This window comes from Papaver somniferum, unplaced genomic scaffold (assembly GCF_003573695.1).
Source record: "Papaver somniferum cultivar HN1 unplaced genomic scaffold, ASM357369v1 unplaced-scaffold_107, whole genome shotgun sequence".
Lineage (NCBI taxonomy): Eukaryota > Viridiplantae > Streptophyta > Magnoliopsida > Ranunculales > Papaveraceae > Papaver > Papaver somniferum.
The window spans coordinates 5533739-5551827 of record NW_020619603.1 but is presented as its reverse complement, the minus strand read 5'-3'; the positions used below and the strand labels follow the sequence as shown (position 1 = coordinate 5551827).

The 18089-nt window shown below is 35.0% G+C and overlaps 1 protein-coding gene across 8 annotated transcripts; it reads left to right on the top strand.

Annotated features, from left to right (window-relative positions):
• The first annotated feature begins 1963 nt into the window (after positions 1 to 1963).
• On the top strand, positions 1964 to 6138 carry LOC113327756 (putative F-box/FBD/LRR-repeat protein At1g66290). 8 transcript variants are annotated; one of them, XR_003349191.1, is made up of 4 exons: positions 1974 to 2087; positions 2161 to 3453; positions 4906 to 5156; positions 6080 to 6138. XR_003349191.1 is itself a non-coding variant. In XM_026574888.1 (3 exons), the coding sequence occupies exons 2-3, from the start codon at positions 2785 to 2787 to the stop codon at positions 3864 to 3866; spliced, it is 969 nt and encodes a 322-aa protein (XP_026430673.1). In that variant the 5' UTR covers positions 1964 to 2087; positions 2199 to 2784; the 3' UTR covers positions 3867 to 4853. The 8 variants fall into 8 exon arrangements, 7 of the variants coding, with proteins under 7 accessions (XP_026430673.1, XP_026430676.1, XP_026430674.1 ...); XM_026574888.1 differs by lacking the exons at positions 4906 to 5156; positions 6080 to 6138 and adding an exon at positions 3567 to 4853 and having other exon boundaries at positions 1964 to 2087; positions 2199 to 3453; XM_026574891.1 differs by lacking the exon at positions 6080 to 6138 and having other exon boundaries at positions 4906 to 5251.
• The last annotated feature ends 11951 nt before the right edge of the window (positions 6139 to 18089 follow it).

Genomic DNA, 18089 nt, shown 5'->3' with positions numbered 1-18089 from the left:
ACTAGTACTAGATAGATAGAAATCGGGTGCATTACCTAGAGTCCGAACTCCCGAATTTGGACATTTGCTCATCAGTTTTGCCCGTTTATCCATCTTATTGGAACGATTTAATGGGGACCATAGTTTTTTTGGGGGACCATGGTTTTATTTTGGGTAAAGACAGAAGTAAATCTAGGTCACCCCTTATCTAGATATTTATATTAATACCTAAATTACCCTCCTGATTAATTTTTGGTGATGATTAGTGAATGATTTAGTTAAAAACAATTAGTGAGATTAAATTAAAAGATGGGTTTATTATTAGTTGAGTAGAATTATTGAGAGAGTAGAGTTAGAGAAGATGAAGGAGAAAAACATGGAAAATAGATTTTTTTTCCAATTCAGTAAGTTTGAATATTCAAATGATGAAAACTCATCTGATTCTTCATCTCCATCCTCTCCTAGAATATTTGTTAATCTTCAAAATGATCCGGATTTGAACTGGATTTTGAACAGCTCGGTTACTTTATATGAAGAACAAGTAACCGAACTCATCTGAAGCTGTAATTCGGTTACTTTATATGAAGAATAAGTAACAGAACACATCTGAAGCTGTAGTTCGGTTGCTCCGTGAGATGAACAAGTAACCGAACTCATCCGAAAGTGTAGTTCGGTAACTTGTTCCAAACACGCAGGTTACCGAACTCTCTAATAATAGAATTTCTAGGAGTTACAACGTTATGTTCGGTTGGTTCTCAACTAACCGAACTTTGGTGTACAAAGTTCGGTTGGTTCGTAAACTGCATGCACTTTTGATCTAACCGAACTTTACGTAATATAAGAGTATATAAGTTTACAAAGTTCGGTTCTTTCGCACACTTGAACCTAACAGCTAACCAACCGAACTTTGAGTTCGGTTTCTGCGATGAAATTGTGAAGTTACCGAACTTAACAAACAAAAAAAATGTGAAGTTCCAGCGGGGCAACCGAAAAAATGTGAAGTTCCAGCGGGGCAACCGAAAAAATGTGAACTTAACAAACAAACTATTGGCTAAGTTCGGTTACTTTGTAGTTTTAAATTTTTTTGCGAAAAAACCGAACTCTATTGGCTAAGTTCGGTTATTTTGGAACTCAACATAGTGGCCACAACAACACAGTTCGGTCAGACTGGATTTTTTTTTCGGTTCTAAGGGAGGAGTTCGGTTACTTTGTAGTTTTAAAATTTTTTGAGAAATAATCGAAAAGAGAGTTCGGTGACTTAGTTTTAAATCCAATAAAACCGAACTGTTCTTCGTGTTCTTCATTTTCAAGAAGTTCGGTTAGTAAACTAGGGTTTTTTGGAAAATCGGCCTAACCGAACATGACTCTGTAACTCCTACTAAAACCCTATTTTGATGATTTCTATTTGATTGAAGCAATCAAAATCAAATTAAAGTGAAGGGTTTGTTGGAAAATACCTCCAGAGTGGTCCCATGGCAGAATCAGACTGCGGCTGGCGTCTTTTATACTCGATAAAATTATCATGTAACATAACTTAATTGTGATTGCATTGATGTTGTTACATTTCTTAAATAGGCGGTGGTGGTGGTGGTGGGAGGAGATGGTGGTGGTAATCGGTGGTTGGTGGTGGTGATAATCGGAGGTGGTGGTGGTGGTAATCGGCGGTGGTGGGCGGTGGTGGTGGTAATCGGTGGTTGGTGGTGGTGATAATCGGAAGTGGTGGTGGTGGTAATCGGCAGTGGTGGGCGGTGATGGTGGGAGGATGTGGTGGTTATATATATATAGGTGGTTATTAGGTTGGTTTTAAATTAAATTAGATTAAGGGTAGGTTAGTTATTTCAACGTTTTAAGACACCCCTTATCATTATAGGGAAGGTGGCCTAATAAAACCATGGTCCCCTCGAAAAAACCATCGTCCCTAGAAAATCATTCTCTTATTGTTAGCGTTAGGTGGGAATGGGCTTAGATAAGTGAGCGTATAAACCGAACGACTCCTCCACCTGTCCTTTCCGCTCTTTGAGTAGCTCCTCCGATTTCCTCAAAATGAATTAGGTTTAGCTTACAGCGAGGGTTTAAGCAATTGAATTTGCAGACCAGCCATTTCAAAGGTACTCTTCCTTTTTTTTTTTTTTTTTTGATTTGTGGGTTTTTGATTTCTTCTCATCTAATTTGGAGGTTTAGGGTTCCTTCCATTTGGCTCAAGATTGATTCATTTGCAGAGGGGTACCCAATTCATCATCTAAGGAAGAGTTGCTTCTCATCAGCAATTTCTACACTCAATAGGTACTTTTTGTTTCTATCTTGTACTTCTGGGATTTCAACTACAAGATCAGCAAAATTGGATTTTAGGGTCTTTATCTCAGAGTAATTCATTGCAAAATTGGAGTTTAGGGTTTTTATCTCAGAGTAATTATTGAAATTGGAGATTTTGGGGTTCTGAACAACACATTTTGGGGGTTAATTTAGTCTTCAGTTTAGGTTAACCTGTAAAGAATGGAAGAAACAAGAAATGCATCCCCATATTTTAATGGGGAAGATAGAATCAGTAGGTTACCTGATGGACTAATTCACCATATCATGTCTTTCATTGATACTAAATATGCAGTTCAGACTTGTGTTTTGTCGAAACGATGGATTGATATCTGGAAATCTCTGCCATTTCTCAATTTCAATAGGAGTTTGTTTTAGCGTGAGAATGCTGAGAAGTTCATAACGCTTGTGGATGTTGTATTCATATTTCATGATGACACTGATATTCAGAAGTTTAGTGTGGATTGGGAGGACTGTGAATATGATAATTCAGTGATGATGCATGTTAACAGATGGATCTATAATGCCGTCAAGTATAATGTTCAAGAAATAACTATGGTAATTGAGCAATTGCAGAATTCGGCATATGAAATTCCTCAACGTCTTCTTAATTGCAAGTCGCTAAAGAAGCTGGTAATAAGAATGTTTGATGCTGCCAGATATGTAGATATTATTCTGCCAAGATCAATGTATTTGCCTCGGCTCAAAGTACTACTTTTAGATGGATTATCATTCTCCAATTTGGAATTAGCTAAAAAGCTTTTATCAAGTTGTCCAGTTCTTAAAGATTTAGAGATAATCAATTGCGATATACAATCTGATAATCAAAAGATTTTGATTGTTGATTCCGTTAGCGTCAAGAAGTTTACTTACACTTGTTGGCTTAATTATACTATGCCCAGCGTTATCAAGCTATGTGCTCCAAATTTGGAAGAGTTCAATTGCAGATCTTTCTTCACACAAGATTATTCCTTAGAAAACTGTTCCCCGTTATCCGTGGTTGATTTATGCATGATACTAGAAGAACATGAAGAAGATGAGAATGCAGAAACATATTCTAATCTGCCTTCAGAGGAAAAAGAAGTGTATGCTATACGTATGATGAAAAGTCTTGGAGCGGTTTATATGGTGAAACGTTTGAGACTATCACCTGGATTCCTTGAGGTATGGGTGCTTCCTTTCTTGCATAAATTAACATCTTAACATATATGTGGAAGTGATATGTTTGAACTTTTAAATAGTTTGAGTGATTAAGAATTTTGTTTTTGTTTCTCAAGGTTCTCTCACGAGCTCCTGACTTATTAGACTATCAACCACCTCGCTTATGTAACCTAAAATGTTTAACACTGGTAATGTGGTCTACAAGAGGTTGCTTGCGGGCTATAGTATACTTACTCAGCATTTCTCCTAACATAGACACAATTTACCTTGAACTAGAGAAGGTAACATTTAACCAAGCTCTTCGTTCTATAAATTGGTCTGCAACGGCAACATTTAAATTTGTGCAACAATTTTGGAACATCCGAGGTTTTCTTATTTCAGTTGTTTTGATTGTATTGATTTTTGATATTTTTTGATGATCGTGAAGATGCATGAGCTAGTGATTAGTATTGCTCATACAGAGCTCCAAGATATGGAACAAGACTGTCTTTCAAAACTCTCTTTTTTATTGATGTTCTTGTTCAGTTTTACATTGATACAGCACTGCCTTTTTATAGGCTACATTTGCCGACCCTTACCTTCTCTAGTTTTCTCTAGATAATACTAACTGCCGTATCTTTTTGACTCACTTTAGACCACTCTAGTTTTGTCTGGATATTTCTCATCTTATCCCTAACTATGTAGTTCACATTACAACACTCTCACATGGCATCTCTGGACATTTCTTTCAACTTCTTTTACTGATTTACAACTACTAACAACTCAGTAAACTAAATAATTTTACCTTAAGAACAAACTTCATTCACACTTGCAAAACTAGTCTAGATTATAAATTAGTTTCCAACAGTTTGGATATAGTCCAATTTAGCGGACGTTGGAGATGACTGGGAAGCAGGATTATCATTTCAGGGAATGTTGTCTCACCTTTTGTCTGTCTTTATCTTTGGAGCGGATGGATGTGATGCTGAGTTCAAAATTCTGAGATTTTTGTTGAAAAATGCAAAAAATTTGGAGGAAGCATCTCTATTCTTTCGTTCCAGTGTTGGCTTGCCTGATAGAGCTGGAAACGTTAAGCAATTTAAGAAGCAGCTAAGAGCAGTTCCTACAGCTTCTTCAGATGTCGAAGTGGTGTTTCATTAAAACTTAGTAGTTGACAATGTGAGCAGTTGAAATGTTAAAAGATGCAGATACTACTCTGTCAAGAAGTAAGAAATTACTGTGAAAGCCTAAATATGGGTTTATCATACTTTTGGAGTGAGAACCGAATTGTGACAATACAAGACTTCCCATGGGAAATCAAGTAGCTCCGCTCGGTGTTTCCTCATTTTGTGTTTTGCCTCGCGTCTTCTTCTATCAAAATAGTTATGCAAATATTTGGAACTGGATTAAATGTTAAATATTGACTGTGCTATAATGCTAAAGTTATCTTATCTTTTGATTTTTGTTGGCTTTCAGTACATGCTAGATGATTTCTATGAACAGTTAATGACGCAGATGGAAGTCTGACATACGTGTCCAAACAGCAATTATCCATGGATCCTTTCGAGCATTTTTCCGGTAAACACATGAAGAAGTGATCAAATCTCTGTTCAGTCGTTCCTCATATGACATCCAGAAGGTGTAATGTTTCTCTTTCCGTAAGCAAGCAAATTGTTCCCGGAGCTTACTCATTAGAACTTGGACACCATTTTTAAATGATAATATGGGTAAGCTTCATATGGACAACTTTTCTAGAGCAGCCTAGACAGTGAGTGTTCAAATGGAATGACCCCAGCACTGAGCTAAATCAATTATCACAAAATAACACCACTTTAAAACTGCCACAACCTACTACTCCTGAAAAAGAGATTGATGTTGCATTAGCTTTCTGCATATCCGTAGTACTTTGTTTTGGGAAAACAACTTTGGTTGCATCTTACTGTATGTGACACTTCTTCTTCCTTGTGACATATCTTTGTCTAAGGTCCCATGCCCCCCCACCCACCATATCCTACCACACTCACTCTCTCTGAGTACAATTTCCTCTTGTCACTTTCTGCAGATTTTCTCACTAACTCTTTGACATTGTTGTCTCTAGCTCAGTGTACAATATTTCTACACTTTTCCCGAATTGCCCTTGAGAATTTGCCACTTTGCCCTTGAAATTGGCCACCACACCAGGGCTCTAAGCTAGCATTTCTGTTGCAAAATAGTTAATTGACTATTTTTATTTTACTTTTGTTTATGAGAATTCAACAGAAATTCAGTTATGTAGCCTATAGAGACTAGGGACTCATACTCTAAACAATTCCTTAACTAAATTTATTCTTGGGAGACCCTATTTTATTGGATTGGTCATGGTCAAAAATTGAAGTCTATTTATTGTTCATGCAATTACTCAAAGTGTGTTAGGGTCAACGTAATTTGACTCAGTTCTCCCGATCTATCTAACAAAAGTCATAGGCATGGTTAGTGGTATACTCGTATTTATGTTAAAGTTTCGTAAAGAATTATTTTATTTTATTGAAAATTATGTTTTTGCTTTGTCTTATTCTATTAAATATTAGTTTTTGTTGCACTAAAAACAATAAATCTTGTTCCCAATTCAAAAAATTACTATTTTCAATTTAATAATATTCGATGAGTGCAGTGTGGCATCATTGGTGATCAACTACAAGCTTGGAAATTTCGGCGAGGGCGCAATAGGGGAAGGCTTTTGTTGATTTTTGTAATTTTTTTGGCCATATGGAATGAAAGGAACAGAAGAGTGATGGCTGGGAAAAGGCAAAAATCAACCACACAAACATTAATAGAAGTGAAATTTTCAATATTCATTTGGGGCGGGAAAGAAAATTGGTTCTTTGGAACCATATTGAGGGACCTCATTACACACTAGAAAGCTATTATTGACAGGATGTAGATTTATGTAATCTTTAAAAATGGGAGTTGATGTCTTTTTACATTTTTTTCTTTCATTAATATATTCTCAAATTAACAACTCTAATTAAAGAAACTTTGTGTATAAAAGTTTGGAATATTTCTACTGCATGTGACACATACCTTCCTCTTGTCAAATAAACTCTAAAATCTCTGTTTTTATGAGAATATAGGATCCCTCAAATTCAATAAGAGTTTCAAAGCAGGGGATTCTAGTTGCTCAAGGGAGCATTCTCTCATTGGAATCTCGGATCCAGGAATATTATAAGGCTCCATATCTATAACCTGGCTAAATTGGGGCCTATATGACTTAGTTGGGGCCTATAGCTAGATGATAAAAAAGGTCACTAGAAATCACTTCACACCATCCCTTATCAAAATAATTACCAAACTATCTATTTTATCCCTGATTAATTAGCACTAATTAATCATATTAGGGGTTAATTTTGATTTGGATGTGAGATTAACTAATGTTAGAGAGTTCATCAAAACATCAACATTTTGATTTTTTTCCGTAAAAGTTACATAAAATCGGTTTACGTTCATTCACTTGTAAACCGATTCTGGATTGGTGTTTAGAATTACCAGAGGACATCCAGAATCGGTTTACTTTGACATCTTTTATAATCTGATTATGAGAATCGGATTTTTCTTATGACATATATAAGCCGATTGTTTCCTTTCATTACCAAATTTCATTCATCGCATTATTATTGTAGGATGCATTTAGCACATGCATCAAGCCTTTAAACCCCTAGACGACCCTAGTGGACGAGTTATAGTCTCGTGAGGGTTTACATAGAGGTCTACCTACAAAACCTTTACAAAACCTTCTAAAGCCATCAATCTTCCTCCGACGAAGACGATACCGCATCCAAGTAGTCTGGGTTATCCTCCGGGATTCTATCTTCCAAGAAGTGATAGCTTGCATCGAATACGAATGCTTCCCCCTTTACTTCCAAGTAGCGCGCTTTCACGACTTCGTGCTACAAAAACACAAAAACAAGCTTACATTTGTTAATGGTGTTTCGTTGGAAGATAACACAACATGGGGTACGTAAAAAAACCACAAAATTACTTACAAATTGTGCAATGGACAAGGTGAAGGGGCGAGCATTAAAAATCGGAGGTTGGAGAGCTAAAAAAGCAAGTATCGCATTTTCAATGACTATGTGTCTTTCATGGATGGCTTGAACACTTCTTGCGTTAGGATTTCCAAATTCTTGGATAAATTTTTTTGTGTACTTTAACCCAAAAGGTTGTTGAATCCTTTTTTTCGGAGGATTGATGTCTAAGCCGATTTTCCGCGTACCATGCTTTCATGATTGTCAAATCTTCCGCGGAGTCGAATGATGTCATTTCTTGTATGTATATGTATGAAATGAGTAGTTATGGAGTATATGGAGTGAGGAGGGATAAAATGATCAATTTTGGGGCAAATGGGTCCAAGGGTGAAGTATCTATTTATAGAGAAAGTCCCGAACGGCTATTTTTTTGAAAAACATGTAATAATTTGAAATAATCGGTCTTTTAGAAGGACTATAAAACCGATTGTGTTTATATGCCACAAGGAATCGGTCTTTATGGCGACCAAAGTAAACCGATTAGAGTCATTTGAAATTTTGAATTTTCACCGACATTAATCGGTTCATATATTTCCATATGTGATCCGATTCTATAACATCCAGAAAGATTGTCCTGCATAATCGGTTTATAATGACATATCGAGTAAACCGATTCTTGACATGTCAGGCTAGAATTATGGAGCAACACATAAATATAATTAAGGCTTCAAGTTCATCAATTTCAACACAAATATCATCCAAAATAAAAACCTTAAAATAACCACAAGTCTTGTAAACTTAAACTTTTAATATCTATAACTTAAACATAAAAACTTAAACAACAGGAGCACCGGCACCAGCATCACCACCATTAGCAGGAGCACCAGCACCAGCAACACCACCATCAACATGAGCACCAGCACTAGCATCACCACCAGCAGTAGGAGCACCAGCACCAGCAACACCACCATCAGGAGCAACTTGTACTTCAGCCATTAGTTCCCACATTTCTTACATTTCTGCATGGACCTCCCTCCCAGATGAAATCATGTTTCTCCTCATCTTGGCGAAGGTGATGACCTCAATAAGCTCTTCAAGTGAAAGCTTATCAATCAATTCCAGGGCTTGTTCAAGCCGGGTTTCAGCTCCGAATGCAAACTTGTATAGGTTCCTCACCGACACTCTTTGTGGTTGCCTTAAGATATCCTCATCGGTTAAATCGCGATTGTAGAATGGAAAGTGTTCGAAGTCCATTGTACAAAAAAAATAAACAAAAATCAAGTTAAAAATCGGTACATAAAAAAATATATGTAACCCGATTCGGAAGAGACCACTAAAATCGGTTTGTGTGGTACATGTATAAAATTCGATTCTGAAAGAAAGATGAAAAGACTATATTAATCGGATTATACATTTTACATATATAAACCGATTCTGGCGATCTATTTTCATATTTCATTTCTAAGCCAGAATCGGATAATGTTCATCCTAATCTAAACCGATTACTGTGCATGCTCTTCATGGTCGTAAAAAATCCAGAATCGGTTTATTCGATAGGTCAATAAAAACCGATTCTGGGTGTAATCGGAGTTTTGATTTGTCAAAAACGATGATTTAAAGATGTAAATCAATAAGATAAGAAGATGGGTTAACGGAGATTACCTTTTTCTTGGTTGGATCGAAGATCGTCAGAGTAGAGGATGAAAAAAAAATTGATTAGGGTTTTGAGAATTTGGAAAGTTTATGATACAAATTGAAAGATTTTTTAGGTTTAGGTTTTTTTTATTTTGGATTTACTGAAAATAAAAAGATTAAAATTTATATTAGTGAGTTTTAGAAATTAATGTGGGGGTAAATTAGTATTTTTTATAAGGTTTATGCCTAGAATAATTTGGGGTGTGAAAAGGAAAAATCTATAGACCCCAATTAAATGGTATAAACCCCAATTTAGCCAGGATCTATAATGACCAGGCAGTTACTAATACACTCCACCAACTCAAAATTTTCATTAACAGAAGTAGTTACTAGTACACTCCCCATAAAATATGTTGCTCTACCAGTAGAGTCCGGCTCCCTATAAAAATTTAGATAAGAAAACGTTTTTATGCGTAGAGTGTATATCCCTAGTCCCTGGTCTATATATAACTGAATTCTGCACTAGCTTAATAAACAATTAGTCAATTGAGAGTTAGTAACCCTTACATCAAGATGGGTAGACTCATCGAATGTTGGGCTATTAGTTTCAACCCTAACATTTGATTTATCTTCTTCTAAAGCAAAGTTGATACAAGATAGAGGTTCATTCCTCCAATTGAGGGTGTTTCTAAAAGACTTGGCTTCCTTTGCCAGTACATCAGCTACATTGTTTGTTGTTCTTGGTACAAAATAAAAACCTGAATTTTTTTTGACAAAGATTGAACTGCCTTTTTACTTCATCCATTATAGGCTGGTTCTGCCAGGCATTTTGAGACGCTTCCCCATTCAAATAATAAAAAAGATTCTTGTAATCACCTTCCACTGTAAAGTTGGACAATCCTCTTCCCACTTCCCATTTAGCTCCCTGCAACAGTCTTAGGGCTTCCGCTTCTTAGAGGTAGAAGTTGTGAATGGTCCTGCTCTGCCTTGCTCAAAGTCTCCTGCATTATTCCTAAGAATTAAAGAGAAACCTACAGGCAAATCCATAGAAATCCAAGTAGCATCTACATTGAGTTTCAACCGAGTTCTCCTAAGCAGAGACCATTTATGAGTCACATTTTTGTCAATTGGTGGTTGTCTATTTGGGATGTTATCCTTATACCAGAAATCTAAAAATCTTTGTATTTTTATGCCTAATTGAGCACTAGTTTGTTGTTTTTGTTCAAAAACCCTGTTACATCTTTCCTTCCATATGAACCTGGCTTTTGTCGATATTATTTCTATGGGTATAGTTGGGTCCTTTTTCCCTATCCATTCCTTACATATATCCAAGAAGGTTATTGAATTGTCAAAGTTAAGGACTACACGAGATGGCTCTGCAGCCCAGACATACTTGGCATAAGGACAAAAAATCAATAAGTGTTCTGTGGATTCTGCTACATTACAGCCAAAAGAGCAGTTAGGATGAATATCTTCCATAAATTTAGAAAGTTTCAGGTTTGTAGAGAGGGCATTACGTAAACACTTCCAAGCAAAATTCTTAATTCTTTGGGACACATTTAGATTCCATAAATTGTGCCAAAAGGAATCTGGCTGTCCTAAGTTGTAATGATTTACAGTTCTTTCAGTAAGTTTGTTATACATGAATTTCACAGTAAAAACACCAGATTTTGTAAGAAGCCATCTAAGAGTATCAGGTTTGTCTCTAGCTATTCTAGTATTGTTGATCTTCCTAGCAATATATTCAGGGAACATTTCAAAGATTAAGGCTGAATTCCACTTCTTAGTGATTGGATCAATTAGATCCTTCACAAGTGTTAAGTGAGTGTTAGTAGTTGACTTGAAACTACTAAGGTTATTTTCCATTCACTACACCAAAACAGGATTTTGTAACAGTGCAACCTGTCACAGTTTATTTTTCAGTCACAGATACACCTGTGATAAGTCCTGCAACAGTTATAACTGTTACTAAATTTTGTATTCGTGATAATAATTAGGAATATTAAATTCTTTTATTAGTCACAATAATATTTGTTGACAATTTTACAGACAAACACAATTATAATTCAAAGTGATGATTCCACCCAAATATTTCACCACATCTAAAACAACCCCAAAATTCAAAGTGATGACCAGACTACCCTTATCGGAAATAAGTAAAGTAAAAATTACAGACCGTTAAAATGACCATATTACCCTTAATGGAAAAAAGTGCAACAAAATATTATGCAGACTGTGAAAATGACCAGACTACCCTTATCAGAAATAAGTGAAGTAAATATTACATACTGTAAAAATGACCATATTACCATTAATGGAAAATAGTGCAATAAATATTATGTAAACTGTGAAAATGACCAGACTACCCTTATCGGAAATAAGTAAAGTAAATATTACAGAATGTGAAAATAACCATACAACCCCTATAAGAAATAAGTAAAGAAAATATTACAAACTGTGAAAATGAGCATTTTACCCTTACTGGAAATAAGTGCAATAAATAATATGAAGACTGTGAAAATGACCAAACTACCCTTATCAGAAATAAGTAAAGGAAATATTACACATTTTGAAAAGACCATATTACCCTTACCGTGAAAATGATCATATTACCCTTATTAGACATAAGTGCAATAAATATCATGGAGACTATGAAAATGATTATATTACCCTTACAAGAAATAAGTGCAATAAATATCATAGAGACTAAAAAAATGACCAAACTACCCTTATCAGAAATAAGTAAAGTAAATATTACATACTATGAAAATGACTATTTTACCCTTACTGGAAATAAGTGTAATAAATATTCTGGAGACTATGAAAATGACCAGACTACCCTTATCAGAAATAAGTAAAGTAAATATTAGAGATTGTAAAAATGACCATACTACCCTTACTGAAAATAAATGCAAGAAATATCGTGGAGACTATGAAAATGACCAAAATACCCTTATCAAAATAAGTAAAGTAAATATTATAGACTGAAAATGACCATATTACCCTTACTGGAAATAAGTGCAATAAATATCATGTAGACTATGAAAATTACCAAACTACCCTTATCAAAAATAAATAAAGTAAATATTATAGACTATGAAAATGACCACTTTACCCTTATTGGAAACATAAGCAATAAATATTATGGAGACTGTGAAAATGACCAGACTACCCTTATCAAAAATAAGTAAAACAAATATTACAGACTGTGAAAATGACTATTTTACCCTTACTAGAAATAAGTGCAATAAATATTATGGAGACTGTCAAAATGACCAAACTATCCTTATCGGAAATAAGTAAAGTGAATATTACAGACAGTTAAAATGACCATACTACCCTTAATGCAAATAAGTGCAAGAAATATTACGGAGACTGTGAAAATGACCAGACGACCCTTATTGGATATGAGTAAAGTAAATATTACAATCTGCTAAAATGACCATTTTACTCTTAGGAGAAATAAGTGCGATAAATGTTATGGAGACTTTCAAAATGACCAAACTACCCTTACTGGAAATAATTTCAATAAACATCACACAGACGGTGAAAATGACCATACTGCCCATATTGGAAATTAGTGAAATAAATATTATGGAGACTGTGAAAATGACCAGACTACCCTTATCAAAAATAAGTAAAGTAAATATTACAGACTGTGAAAATGACTATTTTACCCTTACTGGAAATAAGTATATATTATGGAGACTGTCAAAATGACAGACTATCCTTATCGGAAATAAGTTAAGTGAATATTATAGACAGTGAAAATGACCCTACTACCCTTACTAGAAATAAGTGCAATAAATATTATGGAGACTGTGAAAATGACCAGACCACCCTTTTCGGATATGAGTAAAGTAAATATTACAGTCTTTGAAAATGACCATTTTACCCTTAGGGGAAATAAGTGCAATAAATGTTATGGAGACTGTGAAAATGACCAGGCTACACTTATCGGAAATATGTAAAGTAAATATCACTGACAGTGAAAATGACCAAATTACCCTTAGTAGAAATTAGTGCAATAAATATCATGGTGACAAAGAAAATGACCAGACTACCCTTATCAGAAGTAAGTTAAGTAAATATTACAGATTGTGAAAATGACCATATTACCCTTACTGGAAATTAGTGCAATAAATATTATTGAGAGTGTGAAAATGACCATACTACACTTATTAAAAATAAGTAAAGCTAATACTTCAGATTGTGAAAATGACCATATTACCCTTACTAGAAATTAATGCAATAAACATCATGGAGACTATAAAATGACCAAATTGCCCTTATCAAAAATAAGTCAAGTAAATATTATAGTCTTTGAAAATGACCATTTTACCCTTACTGGAAATAAGGTTAATAAACGTTATGGAGACTGTGAAAATAACCAAACTACCCTTATCAGAAATAAGTAAAGTAAATATTACAAACTATGAAAATGACCATATTACCCTTAATGGAAATTAGTGCAATAAATATTATGGAAACTGTGAAAAATGACCAGACTATCCTTATCGGAAATAAGTAAAGTAAATATTACAAACTGTGAAAATGACCAGATTACCCTTAATAGAAATTAGTGCAATACTGTGAAAATGACCAGACTACCCTTATTAAAAATAAGTAAAGTTCATATTTTAGACTGTGAGAATGGCCATATTACCCTTACTAGAAATTATTGCAACAAATATCATGAAGACTTTAAAAATGACTGAACTGCCAATATCAAAAATAAGTAAAGTAAATATTACAAACTGTGAAAATGACCATATTCTCCTTAATGGAAATTAGTGCAATAAATGTTATGGAGACTGTGAAAATGACTAGACTATCCTTATCGTAAATAAGTAAAGTAAATATTACAAACTGTGAAAATGACCAGATTACCCTTAATGGAAATTAGTGCAATACTGTGAAAATGACCAGACTGCCCTTATTTAAAATAAGTAAAGTTAATATTTTAGACTGTGAAAATGACCATATTACCCTTACTAGAAATTAATGCAATAACCATCATGGAGACTATAAAATGACCAAAGTGCCCTTATCAAAAATAAGTCAAGTAAATATTATAGTCTTTGAAAATGACCATTTTACCCTTACTGGAAATAAGGTTAATAAATGTTATGGAAACTGTGAAAATGACCAAACTACCCTTATCAGAAATAAGTAAAGTAAATATTACAAACTATGAAAATGACCATATTACCCTTAATGGAAATTATTGCAATAAATATTATGGAGACTGTGAAAATGACCAGACTATCCTTATCGGAAATAAGTAAAGTAAATATTACAAACTGTGAAAATGACCAGATTACCCTTAATGGAAATTAGTGCAATACTGTGAAATGACCAGACTACCCTTATTAAAAATAAGTAAAGTTCATATTTCAGACTGTGAAAATGACCATATTACCCTTACTAGAAATTATTGCAACAAATATCATGGAGACTATAAAAATGACTGAACTGCCATTATCAAAAATAAGTAAAGTAAATATTACAAACTGTGAAATGACCATATTGCCCTTAATGTAAATTAGTGCAATAAATATTATGGAGACTGTGAAAAATGATTAGACTATCCTTATCGTAAATAAGTAAAGTAAGTAAATATTACAGATTGTGAAAATGACCATATTATCTTAGTGGAAACAAGTGCAATAAATGTTATGGAGACTGTGAAAATGACCAGACTACCCTTATCGGAAATAAGTAAAATAAATATTAGAAACTGTGAAAATGACCATATTGCCCTTAATGGAAATTAGTGCAATAAATATTATGGAGACTGTGAAAATAACTAGACTATCCTTATCGTAAATAAGTAAGTAAATATTACACATTGTGAAAATGACCGTATTACCCTTATTGGAAATAAGTGCAGTAAATATTATGGAGACTGTGGAGGTCTCTGCTTATTGCAACTGGTGGAGGTCTGAACCAACAAAGAACGGGGGTAAGTGAAGCTTTTCCTTATCCTGCGTCCGAATCTTTGTAAATACTACTTTTGGTTCCAAGACTTTAGTTCCAGGACTTGATTCTAGTGTTGGTTCGGGTCTGGCTCCCATGAAACATCAGATTTTTTGAAAGTCCATTTTTCATCTGTAGGAGTTACTAGTTAGTAAAATATAAAACCGCCGAGCATAACTCCCTCTCATGGTGGTTTGCACAAAGAATCCCATCTAGCAACAGTTATTATATAGTGGTTTTTGTGTTTCAGTTTACGAAAAATATGACTGGGTCTTTCATATTTTACAAACTTTCTACTGTATTTGAAGTTTGAATTTGTTAGCAAATACTACCACCTAAAGCATGCTCATCCATCACTAATCATAATTACCATTCAAATCATTATTCTTTTGCTGAACATTTCAACATACTTCAAGAAGAATCCCGGTCAAGAAAAATCACAGGGGAGTCAATTGTTGTTTTCAATTGACGGTAAAAAAAGAAAAAAAATTCTACCTAAATGGACAGCAAACGTATGTACCTAAAAGCCTCAAAAAAAAGAAAACGGGTATTTCAATTGGTAGTGGACTCAAAGGTTATGGTCAACGTAAGTTGTCTCAGTTCTGTTTGACCTATCCAACAAAAATTTAAGTTAGGAAGTTCTCTTTGGGTCAGCAGCCTCTTGAGTGAATTTTTCGTCCCAAGCTGCATATGGAGAGTTTTTTGATTAAATTTTTCTTTCCTGGAGGCACCGATCAGTTTGTTGGATGAACTTTTGGTTCAACGGAACATTAACCTCTCAGTGTGTTATAATTGCCCTCCCAAGGTAAAAGATACTCCTTCACTTAGCCTCATTTCCGATTCAAGCGAACATTAACCTCTCGGTGTGTTATAATTGCCCCACGGTATAAAAGGTACTCCTTCACATAGCCTCTCTCTCATTTTGAAAGTAAGTGAGCTTTATAAAACACTCATTTCATAGCCTTGCTCTTAGAGCATCGATAATAATTGAATATGGTTAAGACTTGAGAAGCCTGAATGATCTACTTTTCTCGGCCACTTTGAACAACTACTGACCCATCCTAATTTTTCTCATGGTAATTTTCAACAAGGATGTTGAGATTCTCACCAAAGGAATAATGATAGTGCAACAGAACCTCTGTGTACAGTGCTTCAAATCCCAACACGTATAGTGTGTTTGGGTAAGTCAGAAGCAAAAATATGTTGCTTCACAAAAAGGATTTTTTTTGCTCCTAGAAATCGTTCTGAAATTTTATACGTAAATAAAGTTTTTGCTTTTTGACTTCTACCAGTCAAAAAGCTACATCTAAATGTATATCCAAACACGCTAGTAAAATTTCAATTTTTCCACTGACCATGCTATGCTCCAACTTGTTACCTAGTCATTATGGGATCCTTTGGTTGTTTCCTGGACTTCCTCGAACAACCAGAATGATAAACAATTAATGGATGTAGGGTTTCGAACCATGTAATTGTTGAAATCCACTGTAACTTAAGGAGTTTGGATGTAGTCTTGGGACCACTAGTCTAGGGCATCAAAAAAATAATAATAATAACATGGATGTAAAAAAGATTCTTTATTCTTAGGGAGTGAAAAATAAAATTTACCATGATGCATTCATTGGAATATATTAGTTCATATTTGTACATCACTACACCAAAACCAGGATTTTGTCACAGAGTATATCTGTTACTTTTTTAATTTGTAACACATATACACCGTTACAGAAACGCTGTGATTAAAATTGTTATCGTTTTTTGTAACAGTTTTACTGTGACAAAATTTGATTCCAGTCACATTTATAAACTGTTACAATAGTTAATAGTAACAGTTAACCTAATTTTAGAATAGCGACACGTGGCTCATTTTCACAATATTTATAACAGATTTAATTGTTATTCTAACTTTGCAACAATTCGGTGATGACACGTGTCTTACACCGCCAGGTAGGCAACTATAAAGTTTTGCCACGCATCACTTTTTCTTACGACTACAATAACACATATAAGTGTTGCATACTTTTTGCACCAAATTCCCAATGGACACCTGTCATCTTTTGTCACAATTACTGTAAAGTTTAAACTGTTACTCTCATTTGGAACAACATTAAGAAGATGACACGTGTTTTTTTCTTCACAGTTTTGGTCACAGTTAAAACTGTGACAATTCTTTCAATTAAAATTGAAAAGGATGGATAGTCCAGGTCATTCTCATGGATCAACAATGGAGGTGGAGAGAATGTTACCTGCAAAATTGGCACGAGCATCAGGTTGTACAGAGTCTGGTGCAGGGTTGATCAAGGCCAAAAGGCGAGCATACTGATCGGCAGACAGGGAGGGAAGAGCGTGTGGTGCAGCAGATGGGTCAGTTGACAGAGCTGCAGCAGAAGAAGTCATGTGCAGATTTGCATTAACCAAAGGCTGCTGTTGAGAACTGTTGGCAGGGGAAAACCATGAAGCCTGTAGCACTTGTCTCGAACATGGCCTAGTCTGTTACAATAGTCGCAAAAGGGACGCTGACGCTTGTTATGATTGGATGGCGGACGAGAGCTGGACTGGAAATTTCGATTCGAAGCAAGAGCAGCATCATCAACAGTTGGCAGATGAGTATGGGTTATATGCTGCTGTTCCTCCTCCTGCTGAACAAGATTGAAGATACGAAGTGCACTTGTGAAGGGATCCATAGTGAGTATCTGACTACGAAGATTGGAAAACCTGTCGTGTAATCCCTGCAGAAACTCCATGGCACGCTCTCTTTCGAGTCTTTCAAGCATGTGCTTGCCAGCACCACAGATACATGCTTCCGTAGAAGCAACCAGGGAGTCATATTGATCCCAAAGAGTTTTTATTTTGGTATAGTAAAGAGACACAGGCATTGATTCCTGTTTGATTGAAGCAATTGAAAATTTTAAACGAAACAGAATAGGGGCATTGGAGACACAAAACCTGATTTGCAGATCTTTTCAGATAGCATGAGAGTTGGCAGCATACAGGCAGCTATCCCTGATATCTGGTTGACAAGAGTTTAGAAGCCAACTTCCCACG